The 12649-nt window shown below is 46.9% G+C and overlaps 1 protein-coding gene across 2 annotated transcripts in view; it reads left to right on the top strand.

Annotated features, from left to right (window-relative positions):
* The first annotated feature begins 9733 nt into the window (after window positions 1-9733).
* NFAM1 (NFAT activating protein with ITAM motif 1) overlaps window positions 9734-12649 on the top strand; it is an 86319-nt gene continuing 83403 nt past the window's right edge. Inside the window, exon 1 of one of the 2 annotated variants that reach the window (XM_074375640.1) lies at window positions 9734-10074. In XM_074375640.1, the coding sequence (XP_074231741.1) occupies window positions 9930-10074 (145 nt within the window). In that variant the 5' untranslated portion in view covers window positions 9734-9929. The remainder of the gene's footprint in view (window positions 10075-12649) is intronic. The other variant, XM_045520598.2, reaches the window with a different exon arrangement.

The raw sequence follows: 12649 nt of genomic DNA, 5'->3' as shown, positions 1-12649 counted from the left end.
TATAAAGTTACTGAGCCCATAAAAACTAACAACCCCCCACACCTTGTGGCCACTCTCCCTTCTAAGACAGATCGCACTCTGACTATGGGGTGTGTAACTACTTTTACTGTAAACTAAGCACCCAACCCTCACACCTTTCTTTCCTTTCTCTTGCTGTCTGAAACAGCCTGTACTCTATAGACTATGTACCTCTCTGTGGCTCGCTCTTGAATTCTTTCCTGCAAGAAGCCAAGGACCCACACTTGGTGGGGCACGTCCCAGGGACTCAATTGAGGCCTGAGGCACAGCCTCACATTCATTTTCCTGCATCACTTTCCTAATACATATCTGCCTCAGCTGAGATCATGATCGTCTATACAAATGCCTTGGAAGCCTGACCACCAGAACCCATCACAACCCCCTACCAAAATCCCTAGCCCTGCCCTTTCATGTCCCCCTCCCTTTCCTGTTACCTTGACATCAACCAATCAGAGAATTGTGCAGGAGCTGGTCATACACCCTGTGGCCCCCTTTGTGCCCAATGTCATGCCCTCCCCTATGAAAGACCTCAGCAACCAACCCTTGGGGCTCACACAGGCACCTCTCATCTCTGTGGCCCACTGTTTTCTATGGAGCGTACCTAATAAACTCCTTTTCTATTTTCATCCTTTGTTTTTGGTAAATTCTTTTACCACCCAAGCACTGGCCTGCCGAATCTCACAACAGTGAGTCCTCACTGACCCTCACTGTAGGGCTACAGGTGGGGTGACTGTTTAGTGGTTTAACGTCCTTCTGGAAGGCTGGGCTGCATCCACCATGTTCCTACCTTGTCCTGAGGTCCTCAGCAGGGCCTGGCACTGTGAAGGAAAAGCCGGGCTGGTCTAACAAGATAACTCACAAGTCTAGGCATGCGAAGGACAGGCTGGGCTGGTTTAACAAGATAACTCACAAATCTAAATATTGGAATGCTGATCTGAGTTCTGCTGGACTAACTTGTAAATCTAGGTTAATTAGTGTTGGTTTGCTGTTCATGTTTTTTGCTAGCCAGCTGGATTTTCAAAGATACATATCTGGCTTTGGAATGTTGATTTGCTGCCTCCCCGCCTCCACTTTTGTGATGACAATGCTGCTAAAGCTGTTCCATGCCTATTGGCCGAATACCCCAAGCTTGTACTTTACCCAATAAAACCTCATGCGCACGTCTTGGAGGTGCTCAGAGCTTTGGAGCAGAAGCCCCTCTGAGCCCGCCGGCGTAATACATCTGAGTACTCCAACCCTCCAAGTGGTGCTTGTTTCTTGGCTGGCCTGTCGTTTCCGTAACAGCACAAGAGGTCTTAATATTTATTGTACAAGTGAACAAGTGAATGTGTAAATTGGGAACATGGACGACCTCCCCCAGGGAGAAGGATTATAGATAACGACACTGAGCCTGGAAAGGATCAAGAACCCCAAGTCATGAAGGCGATGCGTGGGGCACTACATCCTATAATAAGGACACTAAAGTGCATCCTCTGAGTCTCAGAAAGTGGCAAGTCTAAGACAAACAAGGGAAAGTACTTCCTGTTCATTCGCCACTATCCACTGAAGAAAAATGCACAACCTAAAAGTTGAAAAGTATGTTTTGTTTGGCAGACAAAACTGAGCACTTAAGCCTGGAAGACAGCCTCTCAGATAGCTCTGAGGGACTGCTCCAAAGAGGTAAAGGCAGAGTCAGGATATATAGGAGTTTTACAACAAAAACCAGACAGTTGGAACATCAAAAGATTCCTATTAATTAAAGAAAACCAGGTATCTCAAGTTGATGAACTTAGCACTTTTCTATGGGAGATGCTCACTGCAATCATTCCTTTGATGCTTGCTGCAATCACGCTTTTGACGTGCACCTTAATTGTCTAGGGCCAGCAGCCTGCTCTTCCCCATCCCGAATCGCTTCAGGGTGCCCAGTGGGGTCAGGTGGAGGGGTGGCTGCAGTGGCTGATGGCTTGATGGCCACAACATCCTTTGTTTACTGAAATGGCAGGCAACATTTTTCATTCACACCACCATTTGCTAGTTGGAAGGTCTAGGAGTGAATCCACGTGGTCCCTGAGGGGGTCACAGTCTAGCAGAGCCCCTAACTGGTGAACTGGAATCCAGCAGGCTGAGGGCTGGAAAGAGAGCTGTACACTGAATTCTCCCTGGGGGGCTGGGGGGGTACTGACCAGAGACCCAGGCCCTAAAGACAGTGTGTTGGGGGATGTGCTGGGGGAGTCACAATGCAGGGAAAGTTGTCAGTGGCTGGAAAATGTGGACAAGGGTGAGTGATGGGGCTGAGTGTGGAGCTGGCTGAGTTTGGACCTTACTCGGGTGGGGGGTCTGGGGAGGCTGGGAGCTGGGGCTGACCAGACCATCTCTAGATGAGTACTGCACAGTGACATCCATTAGTTCCAGAAATGCTCTGGCTTCCTTGACAAGTTATGCAGGGGGTCACAGATCCTGAGGTGACAGAGCAATGAGGGCATGGCCCCTGTGAAGAGACTGCTTCCTGCTCTGCCCTGGGGCACCACTGCCACCTCTTCTTCATGGATGATGCCACATTTACATCTGGCACCTGACCTCTGACTGGGGACTTCTAGCACATCTGACTTCAAGTTCCCCCAGCTCAACAACACAGACCATATCTGCTCCCCACTCTGTCCCTCAGGCTCACCTCAGTCACCCCACCCCCACATCCTCAACTGTTTTCCCCCATAGCAGCTACCAGAGTACCTTGCACACAGCAGAAGCTCAATCAACTTCTGCCAATTGAATTAGCTGAGAATTGCAAAGAACGTTCCTCCCCTAGTCTGTCCCTCCGGGATCACAAAAGCAGCTCCATGTAACAGAGGAAGTCAGGGGGTGATTCTTAAATTCTTATGTCCTTACTACCTTGGCTATATTCCCCAGACTAAAATAGTACCCACATCCAGAGAGGTGGGAAGGTATTAACAAGTGAGAGATAGAAATGTTCCCAGGAGTTCCTCCTCTGTCAGCAAAAGGAAAGTCCCTTGGTTAAGTTTATGAAATAAAAGCAATCTCTAACATTAAATGCAGTGTGGTATTCTGGATTGGATCCTGGAACCGGAAAGGGACATTCTTAGAAAAATTGGAAAAATCTAAAGTCTGGAGTTTAGTTCATAGTAACGTACCAATGTCAGTTTCTAGCTTTGTATCATGGTTGTGTGAGATGCTAACATCACAGGAAACAAGGCGAAGGGCCTCAGGGAAGTTCTGTCCTACCTTTGCAACTTCTTCTGTAAGTTAAAATTATACCAAAACTTAAAGAGTTTCATTAAAAAAAAAACCCTCACAAGAACACTTGATGTATAATTTAATTTGATTAAATACATGTGGGACTGGTGTGTATGTTGCACTGCGAAATGTCGTACAGCCATTAACAAGTCTGTTTTGTTCCGTTCCAACTTGCTTTAACTTAAAATTTTTTTCTTGTATTCTAATCAATGTATTTAACGATTTAAATGTCTAAAGATTATTTTAAGCTGTGTCCCATATAATCCGACATGATGTGTTTTCTTTCTTAATGAGTTACGTGTATCTCATTTTTTTTGGAAGAGGTAATACAGTCATATGGTTCCAAGAAGACACAGACATAAGAAGGTGTGCAGTGGGGTATCTCATTTTCACTGCATCCCTGGCCAACCCACTCTCACCACTCACTTCAGGAAACTTCTATTAATTTCTTAGTATTCGTCAGTTTTTTTTTAACGTACATATGGGCAAATCTTTCCACTCTTCTGACACCAGAAGTAGCTTGCTATACCCACCACTTGGTGCCTTAGCAATAGGTCCCTGAGCTTTGCCCATATTCATTAAAAACACATTTCCTCTTGCTTTTTTATACTTGTGTGGTCTTGTATGGTGTGAATACGCTGCGCTTTCATCTGTCCCTCTAAACGGGGAGAGTTGTGCTGTGTCCCGTTTTTTGCTTTACAACAATGCTTCAACGTACACCATGGTCAGGGTGTATCACTGTCAGACAGACTCCCAGAGGAGGGCGAGCTGGCATAAAGGCTGAACATTTTGGTAATGTTGCTGGATGTTTCCACATCGCCAGACTGTCCCATTCTGCGCCCCATTTGTGCTGGACGAGCCTGCCTACTCTCTGCTGGCCTTGAAAGAGAAGGCCAGTATCCAGCTTTTGAATCTGTGTCAGTCTGATAGATGAGAAACTGCATTGCAGGGTAATTATAATTAGAATTTCTCTTTTTGGATTAAGTGGGCTTGATCTTTTTATGAACCTAAGGGCCATCTGTGTTTTTCAAATGTCCTTGCTTTATTTTTTTTGCTGATTTCTTAGAACTTTTAATTATTAGAGAGATTAGTTCTTTCTCTGTGATTTGAGTTGCATATTTTTTCCCAAATGCTTGTCATTTGACTTTTGAATTTATTTATTGCCACACCGAAGTTTTTAAAAAAAATTTTATGTAGTCCAATCAGTCAATATTTTCTGATTTCACTTCTAGATTTGAGTCCCCAGAAAAGCCACTGTCATTAAGTTTTGGGGTAGATGGTTATACAGCAATAGGTTACTGCAACAGCTATAGCATATGAAAGGTGTTTGGAAAAGAATTTTTAATGAATTAATAAATGAAAGAATACATAATGATACACAACCTGGGGAAAGCCAGTGCACCTCAAAAACTGTATTTTTCTTTTTAGTTCCTCAGAGTGCCCACGAGGGCTCTTTAAAATGTTTTGAGGCCCCTGGTCTCCAGTTTTAGAGGTCCGTCTCTGTGTGAGACATTGATGAAATTTCATTTTCAATCCCTTGTGGGTCAGTTAGTTTCACACTGTTAGAGAAAACTGTTAGAGAGGTCCCCACTCTACACAAATACACACCCTGGATCACACCAGGGTCACAGGGGTCCTGACAGAGGGTGACCTGCTTTGACTCAGCCTCAGGACAGTCCCCGCCCTCCACCCACCACAGACTAGGTTCTGCACGGAGGGCCAGAGTGAGTGGCCACGTGCTCCTGAGGCTTTGAGACAGCAGATCCTCTTTGGTTTGGGCACGGATTCAGGAGTGCTGGTGGTGAGTCAGGGGACACGGTACAGCCAGAGCCAACTGAAACAGTGGCCGGCTTCAGCCCAGCCTGGTAGACTGAGGGTCCGGTACGCCGGGGGTCTCACCAGCTGAGGGTACAGATGTGGGGATGGACAGAAATTCTGGATCCCTGTGGTGTGCCCAGCCTGGGCATGTAGCTTCAGAGTAAGTGACATAGGCCAGGGCAGCTTGGCAAACTCTGGAGCTATTAAAACCCTTTGTTGACACTCCAGCCCAGGGCTGGGTACGCACTCTGGCACCCCACCAGGCATAGTCTTAAGAGCTGTCTGTGCTCTGTTGTCATCAGGCTGAGCTGGCTGCCAGCCTGCCTGGTCCTACTGGCCTGAACCACAGTGGCCTAAGCATCCTGGCCATTCCCTCCTCCCCTCCCCTTCCTGCTTGGGGGAGGGGCCTGATCTGTTTCCTTAGAGCCCTAAGGTGACTGATGTGGGGGAGGGAGATGACTCTGCTCTGTTTCTTCTCCACAGTCCAAGCCCCTTCTTGGAGGGGCTGAATAGGGGGGCCCTCCCTGAGAATATCCACAGCTTCATTTTCAGTTCTTTTGCCCAGAAGCTCTGGGGTTTCACTTCATTGCAATTAGACCTTAAAAGTCACAAAATAGAGTTCACCCAAACCGACAGATCCTGACTCAGTGAAACTTACTCTCCTCCCAAACTCACCCTTCCGTGTGATAGTCAAGGTGTGCAGCCACTTCAGGCTGGGGTCCACCTTAACCCCTTGTTGCTGGAGAGGCCCGCAGGGAATCCCTGGGAGGCACTCGAAGAGGCTTCTCCCCATCAGGTGTGAGAACATCTCAGTAGTTCAACAACTGGTACAGCCTCATGGTCAGCGTGGCCACCGCTGTCCTCCAGTTGCCTTGGGTTAGAAGGGGAAGCCACTTTCTCTCATTATCTTAGAATGTTTAACTGGAGGGGATCATACAGTTCATCTGTCCCCAAGGCTTCTGTTGTCAGATTCATTAAAGAAGCATTTCCCAAACAAGTGTTTTGTGCAAGACTTGCGTGCGGGGAGCTGGAGTAGAGAGACGTGTCAGGTGTCCCTGCCGTTGGGCAGTCTGTGATGACAAGAGGGAGAAGAGAGCGGATTAGAGAGATTCAGGAGGTAGGACAGACAGGGTTTGGGTGGCTGAGGAGTGGGGAGGAGTCTGGAAGAGGGCATCAGGCAACTCCAAGGGTTCTGACCAGGGTTACTGGGTGTGTACTGGTACTGAGCCATGGGCTACAAAGAGGTACTCTCAGAAGCCACAGTAAATGTACTAGAAATAGTGAATGTCCCTCCAGAATTGTAGGAACAGCGCCGAGAGAGGAGCCCCTTTTGTGTTCCTATAGAATGTCAAGTGCACCTCCACCCGCTCAGCAGCCAGCGTTGGAGGACACGTCGATCTACTGCTCTTTTGTTGTGTCAGCTCCAGGCACTGTGACAGCTTCTGGCAATTACTAATCTTGCAATCTTTCTTAGTTTGCCCTTCCTTCTGTATCAACATTTTTGTAAACAAATTCCCTTATTAAAGTCCCTCTGTTGAAATACATAGAGTTTTTCTGTTTACTTAACTAGACACTGGTTGATATGATTACATACCCACCAGCTTGGCAAAAGTTTAAAAGTCTGATCACACCAAGTACTGGGTAGGTTGTGGAGCAACTGAAATTGTTGGTGGGGGGTGTGAATTGAGGCACTTCGAAAAACAGTTTGGCTTCAACTAGTAAAGTTGAAGATTGATACTCTCTGACCCAACAGTTTCACTTTTAGGTATAAAATCCAGAGAAACTGGTGCACACGTGCATCAAGATATATATGCAAATAGTATTGCTTGTCAAGGCCAAGAGCTGAATGATCTAAATGTCCAAAAACAAAGATGAATAAATAAAGTGTGGTATATGAATCTGATGGACTACAATACAGCAATGACAGAAAAAGAGTGAGTGCTACGCATATTACCATAGATGAATGTTACAAACATAATGCTGAGTGAAAGGAGCAAGACACAAAAGAGAAGGGGATGACAGGGTAATATACTTTATAAGGTGTTCAAAAAGAAGAAAAACTATAAAGTACATTGGAGTAGGCAAAAAAAAGTCTCCCAAAGATGTTCACATCCTAATACCTGGAACCTATGAATGTCTTACTTTACATGGTAAAAGAGACCTTGCAGATGCGATTAATATGAGGACCTTGAGATGGGGAGATTAATGTGGATTATCCAGGTGGGCTCAAGGTAACCATCAAGGTCCTTAAAAGCAGAAGAGGGAGGCAGAAGTGAAGAGTCAGAAAGGAACATGTGATAACAGTAGAAAGGCACAGAGATGGGCAGTGTTGCTGGCTTAGAAGATGAAGGAATGGGTCATGAGCCAAGGAACATGGGCGGCTTCTAGAAGCTGGAAAGGCCAAGAAGTGCATTCTCTAGGGCCTCCAGAAAGAAACACAGCTCTGTGGACACACTGATTTTTTAGCTCAGTAAGATCTGTCAGGTTTCTGACCTACAGAACTGTGAGATAATACATTTGTGGTTTTAAGCCACTAAGTTTGTTTCAGCAATGACAGAAAACTAATGCATATATATTGTTCAGTCTTTTTTTCTGTTTTTCAGATTGGATAATTTTTTATTGATCTGTCTTCAGGTTCTTTGATTCTTTCTTCTATCAGCATTCTATATTAGCCACTATCATTATCCTCAAGCCCCAGGGGAGGGCTTGGGGAGAGGGACAGGAGTGTGGAGGGCCGACATTTGTCAATGTAATTATTGCCAGAGTCAGACAGATGAGCCCAGGACCCGGATCTTCCCTGAGTCATGAGAAGAGCACAGAACAGGGAGTCCAACTGCGTTGAGTTCTTCTGACTCCAAGTCATGTGTGGGACACGTTTTCCCGCTGTAAAATGAAGCAGTGTATGTTCTCGGAGGCTTCTCATAGTTCTCATGTGTTAGCACCCCCCAGTCAGGTTCAGGGTACGTATATCCTTAGCCTGAATCTTGCATCCTGCCCCTCAGGGTCTCCACAGTAAAATGGGTTGAGTTCTTTGTAGTTTGTTAAGCAACTGGAGCAACACAGATTAGAGCCCAGCAACTCCTGCCATGTAAAAAGAAGTGGGGTTTTTCCTTTCTTTTTGCTCAGTGACTGTGATAAGGGTCAACTCGGCCTACGCTACTTTATTTACTCAACTTCTCACCAAAACGTCTTCTCAGGGAATTATTATGGTACTACATTCAGCACCACTGGGAAATGCTCTGGGGCCGGCTGCTTAACATCTCTGTTGTCAGTTTCCAGTTTCTTCACAGTTGTATTTCTAGCCTGAAACTACATCTGGTACATAGCAGGTGCTCAGTAAATGTTTGTCAAATGAATAAATGCATGAAATCTCTGAAATGTCATTCTTTTCACTCTCCCATGCCTTGGCATATGTTATTACTTCAGTCTAGAAGCTCCTGCTCATTGCAGTGGTTACCTTTGGATGTGTGCCTAACTCGCAATAGTTCTCCTTTAGGGAGATCTGTCCCCCTCCCATCCATATAGTCACCAGGGAGGGTCCTGGGCAGCCATGTTCATATCCTGGACTCTGTCCCTAGGCCATAACCAATTAGTGGGGTGGGGACCTGATCCAAGTTGGGCCAAGGTCTCTGCCCTGAAAATTTGGAATTGGGTTTGATATTCCAGCCTTACTCTGGGCTTGTCTTCAGAATGGAACACATATAAATTTTTAAATTAGGAACTGAATGACCATTATCTACCTCTGCAACCTAAGTGGCAGGAAAAAAAAATCAGATGTGCAGAGAGCAAAGGCGAATGAAACAGGGTGCCCTCAAGGAATGGAGTGAGTGCTGTGGTGTGCCACTCAGGATCCTCGTAGGTCTGAGGTGCCATTCCTCCAGCCACTGGTGAATGTTGGCAGTGACAGCTCACAGCTGAGTTCTTCCCCGAGACTTGCCCTTTACTGAAGGGACCTGCCATACTCAAGGATATGACCTCCCCAGGGCAGTCCACCATCAATGACCAGTCCATGCAGGGGTACAAAGGGCCGGCACCCCCTGCCTTGATTCAGAACAACTCTGAAGGACCATCCCAGTTCCTGAGCTCCCTCTGGAATTGGATAAGAGTCCTAGCTGCATCCAAGTTCAACTTCTGCCCAGTGCAGCTTCTCTGATTTGCTCAAAGGCTGGTTCCTGAGAGTCTCTGCTCAATAAGCTTTCTGCAGGCACAAATAAGAGATTCCAGCTCTGTTTTCCCAGGCACCCAGCCTAAGGCAAAAGGCTTACAGTTCAAAGGGACTGTTGGCATAACAACTGATGGTTGCTATGACAACGCGGTAGTTCCTCCCAATAAGCATCTCCGCTTCCTTGCTGGCCCTAGAGCTGGACCTCCCTAAATTAATGTTTACTACAGGAAACGTGGTTTTCGGGAGGTTGGGGTGGTAATCATTTTGGCCTCCAACATAGCAGGGCAGGCACGAGGCAAGTTGGCGAGGGAGGTTAAAGTCTGGCCTTTGCACGTCGTCCTTTTTCTGAATCTCCTTCACAAAGCCCATCAGGTTCCCCTCACTGGCCTAGGGCGGAGATGTGAGGTGCCCCACTCAGCCTCGCCATCACAGTGCCGGGTCCTATCTCCGATACCCGCGGTAAGCGCCGCACATGCGCATTAACTCCCACCACGTGCGTTTTTACCACTGCGCTTCCCCTTCGCTCCAGTTCCCGGTCTCAAGGAATTTCCTCCGGTGAGACAGCAGCTCAGTCCCCATTTAGAATCTGGAAAAGTCTCCAGACCGAAGGCGGCATAGACGCTCGAGGCCCTCAAATGGGCTCCAGAAATAATTTTCATCCAAGCCCCTCGTGTCGCAACTGAAGAAACAAGGGAGTATGTTAACCAATCCCGCGGCCCGGGACCGCCGGGTGCGGAAATGTTGTCCACAGACTGAGGTTCGATTCAATTTGATTCTTCCACCGCCCACCACCAGCCGCGTCCCGCCCGCTGGATGGTTTCCAGGCGCGAATTTGCTCCCAGGTGCGCAAGGGGTGCGGGGCAGGAGGGGTGCCTGCGGTTACGGCGGGGAGGGGAGCCCGGCGCGCGGGGGGCCGAGAATCTGCTCGGGGCTGGGGCCGGCGCGGGGGAGAGGGAGCGGGGGGAGACAGACCGAGTGTGTGTGCGGGGCTTCTCAACGCGTCCCCCAATCCCGCTCTCCCTCCTTCTACAGCCCCTTCGGGGGCGGGGCGCGTCTCCATCCTGGCCGCGACTTGTGCGACTCTTTTTTGGCGAAACAGAGAGCTTCCTGAATTGAGGGCAGTGGGGCGGCAAGACCAAGGGAAGGCCGGGGCCGGCGTCTGTCGGAGCTTTTTATCCTTACCTGGGTGTTGAGTTCGGGGAAGACCCGCCGTCTGCAGACCAGAATTCGGCGCCTCGAGAGCGACTCGTGCCGCGCAGGCAGCCGCCGGGTGAGAGGGCGCAGGTGGGCGCTGCGGTGTTTAGTGTGAACGTGAGCGGGAAGCGGGAAGACGCGGAGACCACCCGCGCGGCGGCGGGACCCCCAGCACGCAGCCCGCGAGCTCCTCGAGCTCCGGTCCGCCCCCAGGAAGCCCTGGCGCGCCCCCTGCCGGCGCCCCGCCTTACTGCAGCGCCTGCCCGCCGTCCCGGAGCGTCCAGGGGCTTCCTCCCAAGGTCCGCCGGTTCGCACTTTGGCTGCTGCTGTTTTAGCCGTAATTTAAAGAGAAAGGGGAAGAAGGGCCTTTTTCCCTCGCTGTGTGGGAAAATGGAGAGGCATACACGTACACTTCGGTGGGATTCTCTAAGCGTTTCTGGTTCAACGACCGCTTCGGGGTTAAAGATTTCAAAGAACCTCTCCAGCCTTAAGGAGCTTTTTGTTGAACAGTCACTGAAAAGTTAGGTTTGGCACTTTGGAATAGGGCTTCAGGTATGTACAGAAAACAGAATAGTGTTTTTGTTTGCTTTTACAAATTGTTGGTTCGTTTGTGGTTTGATTCTTTGAACCTCTGCTTCTTACACTGCGGGGAAGACCTTCCGGGGTCAACTCAGGACCCGTGTTGGAGATACTTTTGATTCACCAGGCAGGAATTGTAAGGATGGTCAGTTTGTTTTAGGCTGAATTGATGGCACCAGGATCATCCTAGGATCTCTGACTATTTTAGAATTATTTCCAGTTTGGATGAACTGTTGATGAGTAAAGTTTATCAAAGTAATGTTGGATGGAAAGGGACTTCTGAATGTAATCCATTTAGGGATAAGACCCACTTTATTCACATCATTTAGAAGAAGGTACTTACTGGTTGATCGATACAGGGCTAGAAAGAAATATATTTTACTTTCTTCTTTGGTCTCATAATGTTTAGTCTTAAATTCTCACTTAAACCCTTTCTGTTACACTTTTAGAACACCATCGCTTGTTGCTTTTGGAAATGGAAGACAATTTGTCATCAACTTCTACATGATAAATTTTCAAATAATTGAAGACAATTATGAATTAAATCTGTTTCAACCTTTCCTCTAGGTGAAATAATAAAAATCTTTAGCCTATCTTCATATGATGTATTTTCTGTCTCTTCTCTCTCTATTTAGCTTTTTTCATCCATCTTCAAACATGAAACTGAGAATACAATAATATATAATAATTATTATGATAATAATGCTGATAAAGAATATGTAACTTAAGCATCCCAAATGCTGTCTTTATACAGAGCAACTGTCTTCACATCCTTGGATACAGTAGGAGACCAGCCTATATCTGAGGCATTCACAGTCCTAAGTTTTAGACCAAGTATATGTGAAAATATTCACCCCAACTACTCCCACCACCCACTACTCTAACCCCCATCTTCAACCGGAAAATAGATTGGATATTGTTTATATAGCTGTGTCCCAAAACTGTTTTCATCTCAACATCTTCAGTTGAAATAAAACTTTACTTCCTAACTTAGGATTTTACTAGGACAGTGAGGCAAATACTGTTGGCTTTACCCAAAGAAGTCTTAGCTTTATGCTTTAGGTACGTAGTTGGAGAGTAACTGACGTTTATAAAACACACACACACACACACATCATGCCCTTTCATCTGTTTGGCTCACCCTGGTGGGTTTTTAGTTTACTACTAATTCATAGGGGAACACACACCTACCTACTCAGTGTCTTAAATTTGCCTTGAGCGCTTTGCACTTCCCTTTGCCTCTAATCAATTGCTGTGGGTGGAGACAGCACCAAAGAAGAACGTCTGGACATCTACCCTTTACCCTAGAAAGCCTTGCAGTTGGGGAATCCTGGAAACAAACATGAAAAAAAAAAAAAAAGTCAAAGTATATAATCCAGCAAATGCCACCTCCCCCTCTCCTACCTTATTCTAGATGTTTCATTGTCAAGGCACATAAGAAACTTTCTTGATACGCTGGTGCTTGTCACCCAAGGGTAAAATTTTGTCCTATGCAGTCAAAAACAGAAAGCAAATCCATCCAGTTTACCGTTATGGAAAGTGCCAGGTGGATAGGAAAGAAAAACAGTTTCTCTTGCCCATAGTATTTGATGACAAAACATTTAGATAGGAAAATAGAAAAAGCGTAAGAAACTGCTTCCTGAA

Source organism: Camelus bactrianus, chromosome 12 (assembly GCF_048773025.1).
Source record: "Camelus bactrianus isolate YW-2024 breed Bactrian camel chromosome 12, ASM4877302v1, whole genome shotgun sequence".
Lineage (NCBI taxonomy): Eukaryota > Metazoa > Chordata > Mammalia > Artiodactyla > Camelidae > Camelus > Camelus bactrianus.
The sequence above is the reverse complement of the archived record's forward strand: the minus strand, read 5'-3'. Positions and strand labels throughout refer to the sequence as shown.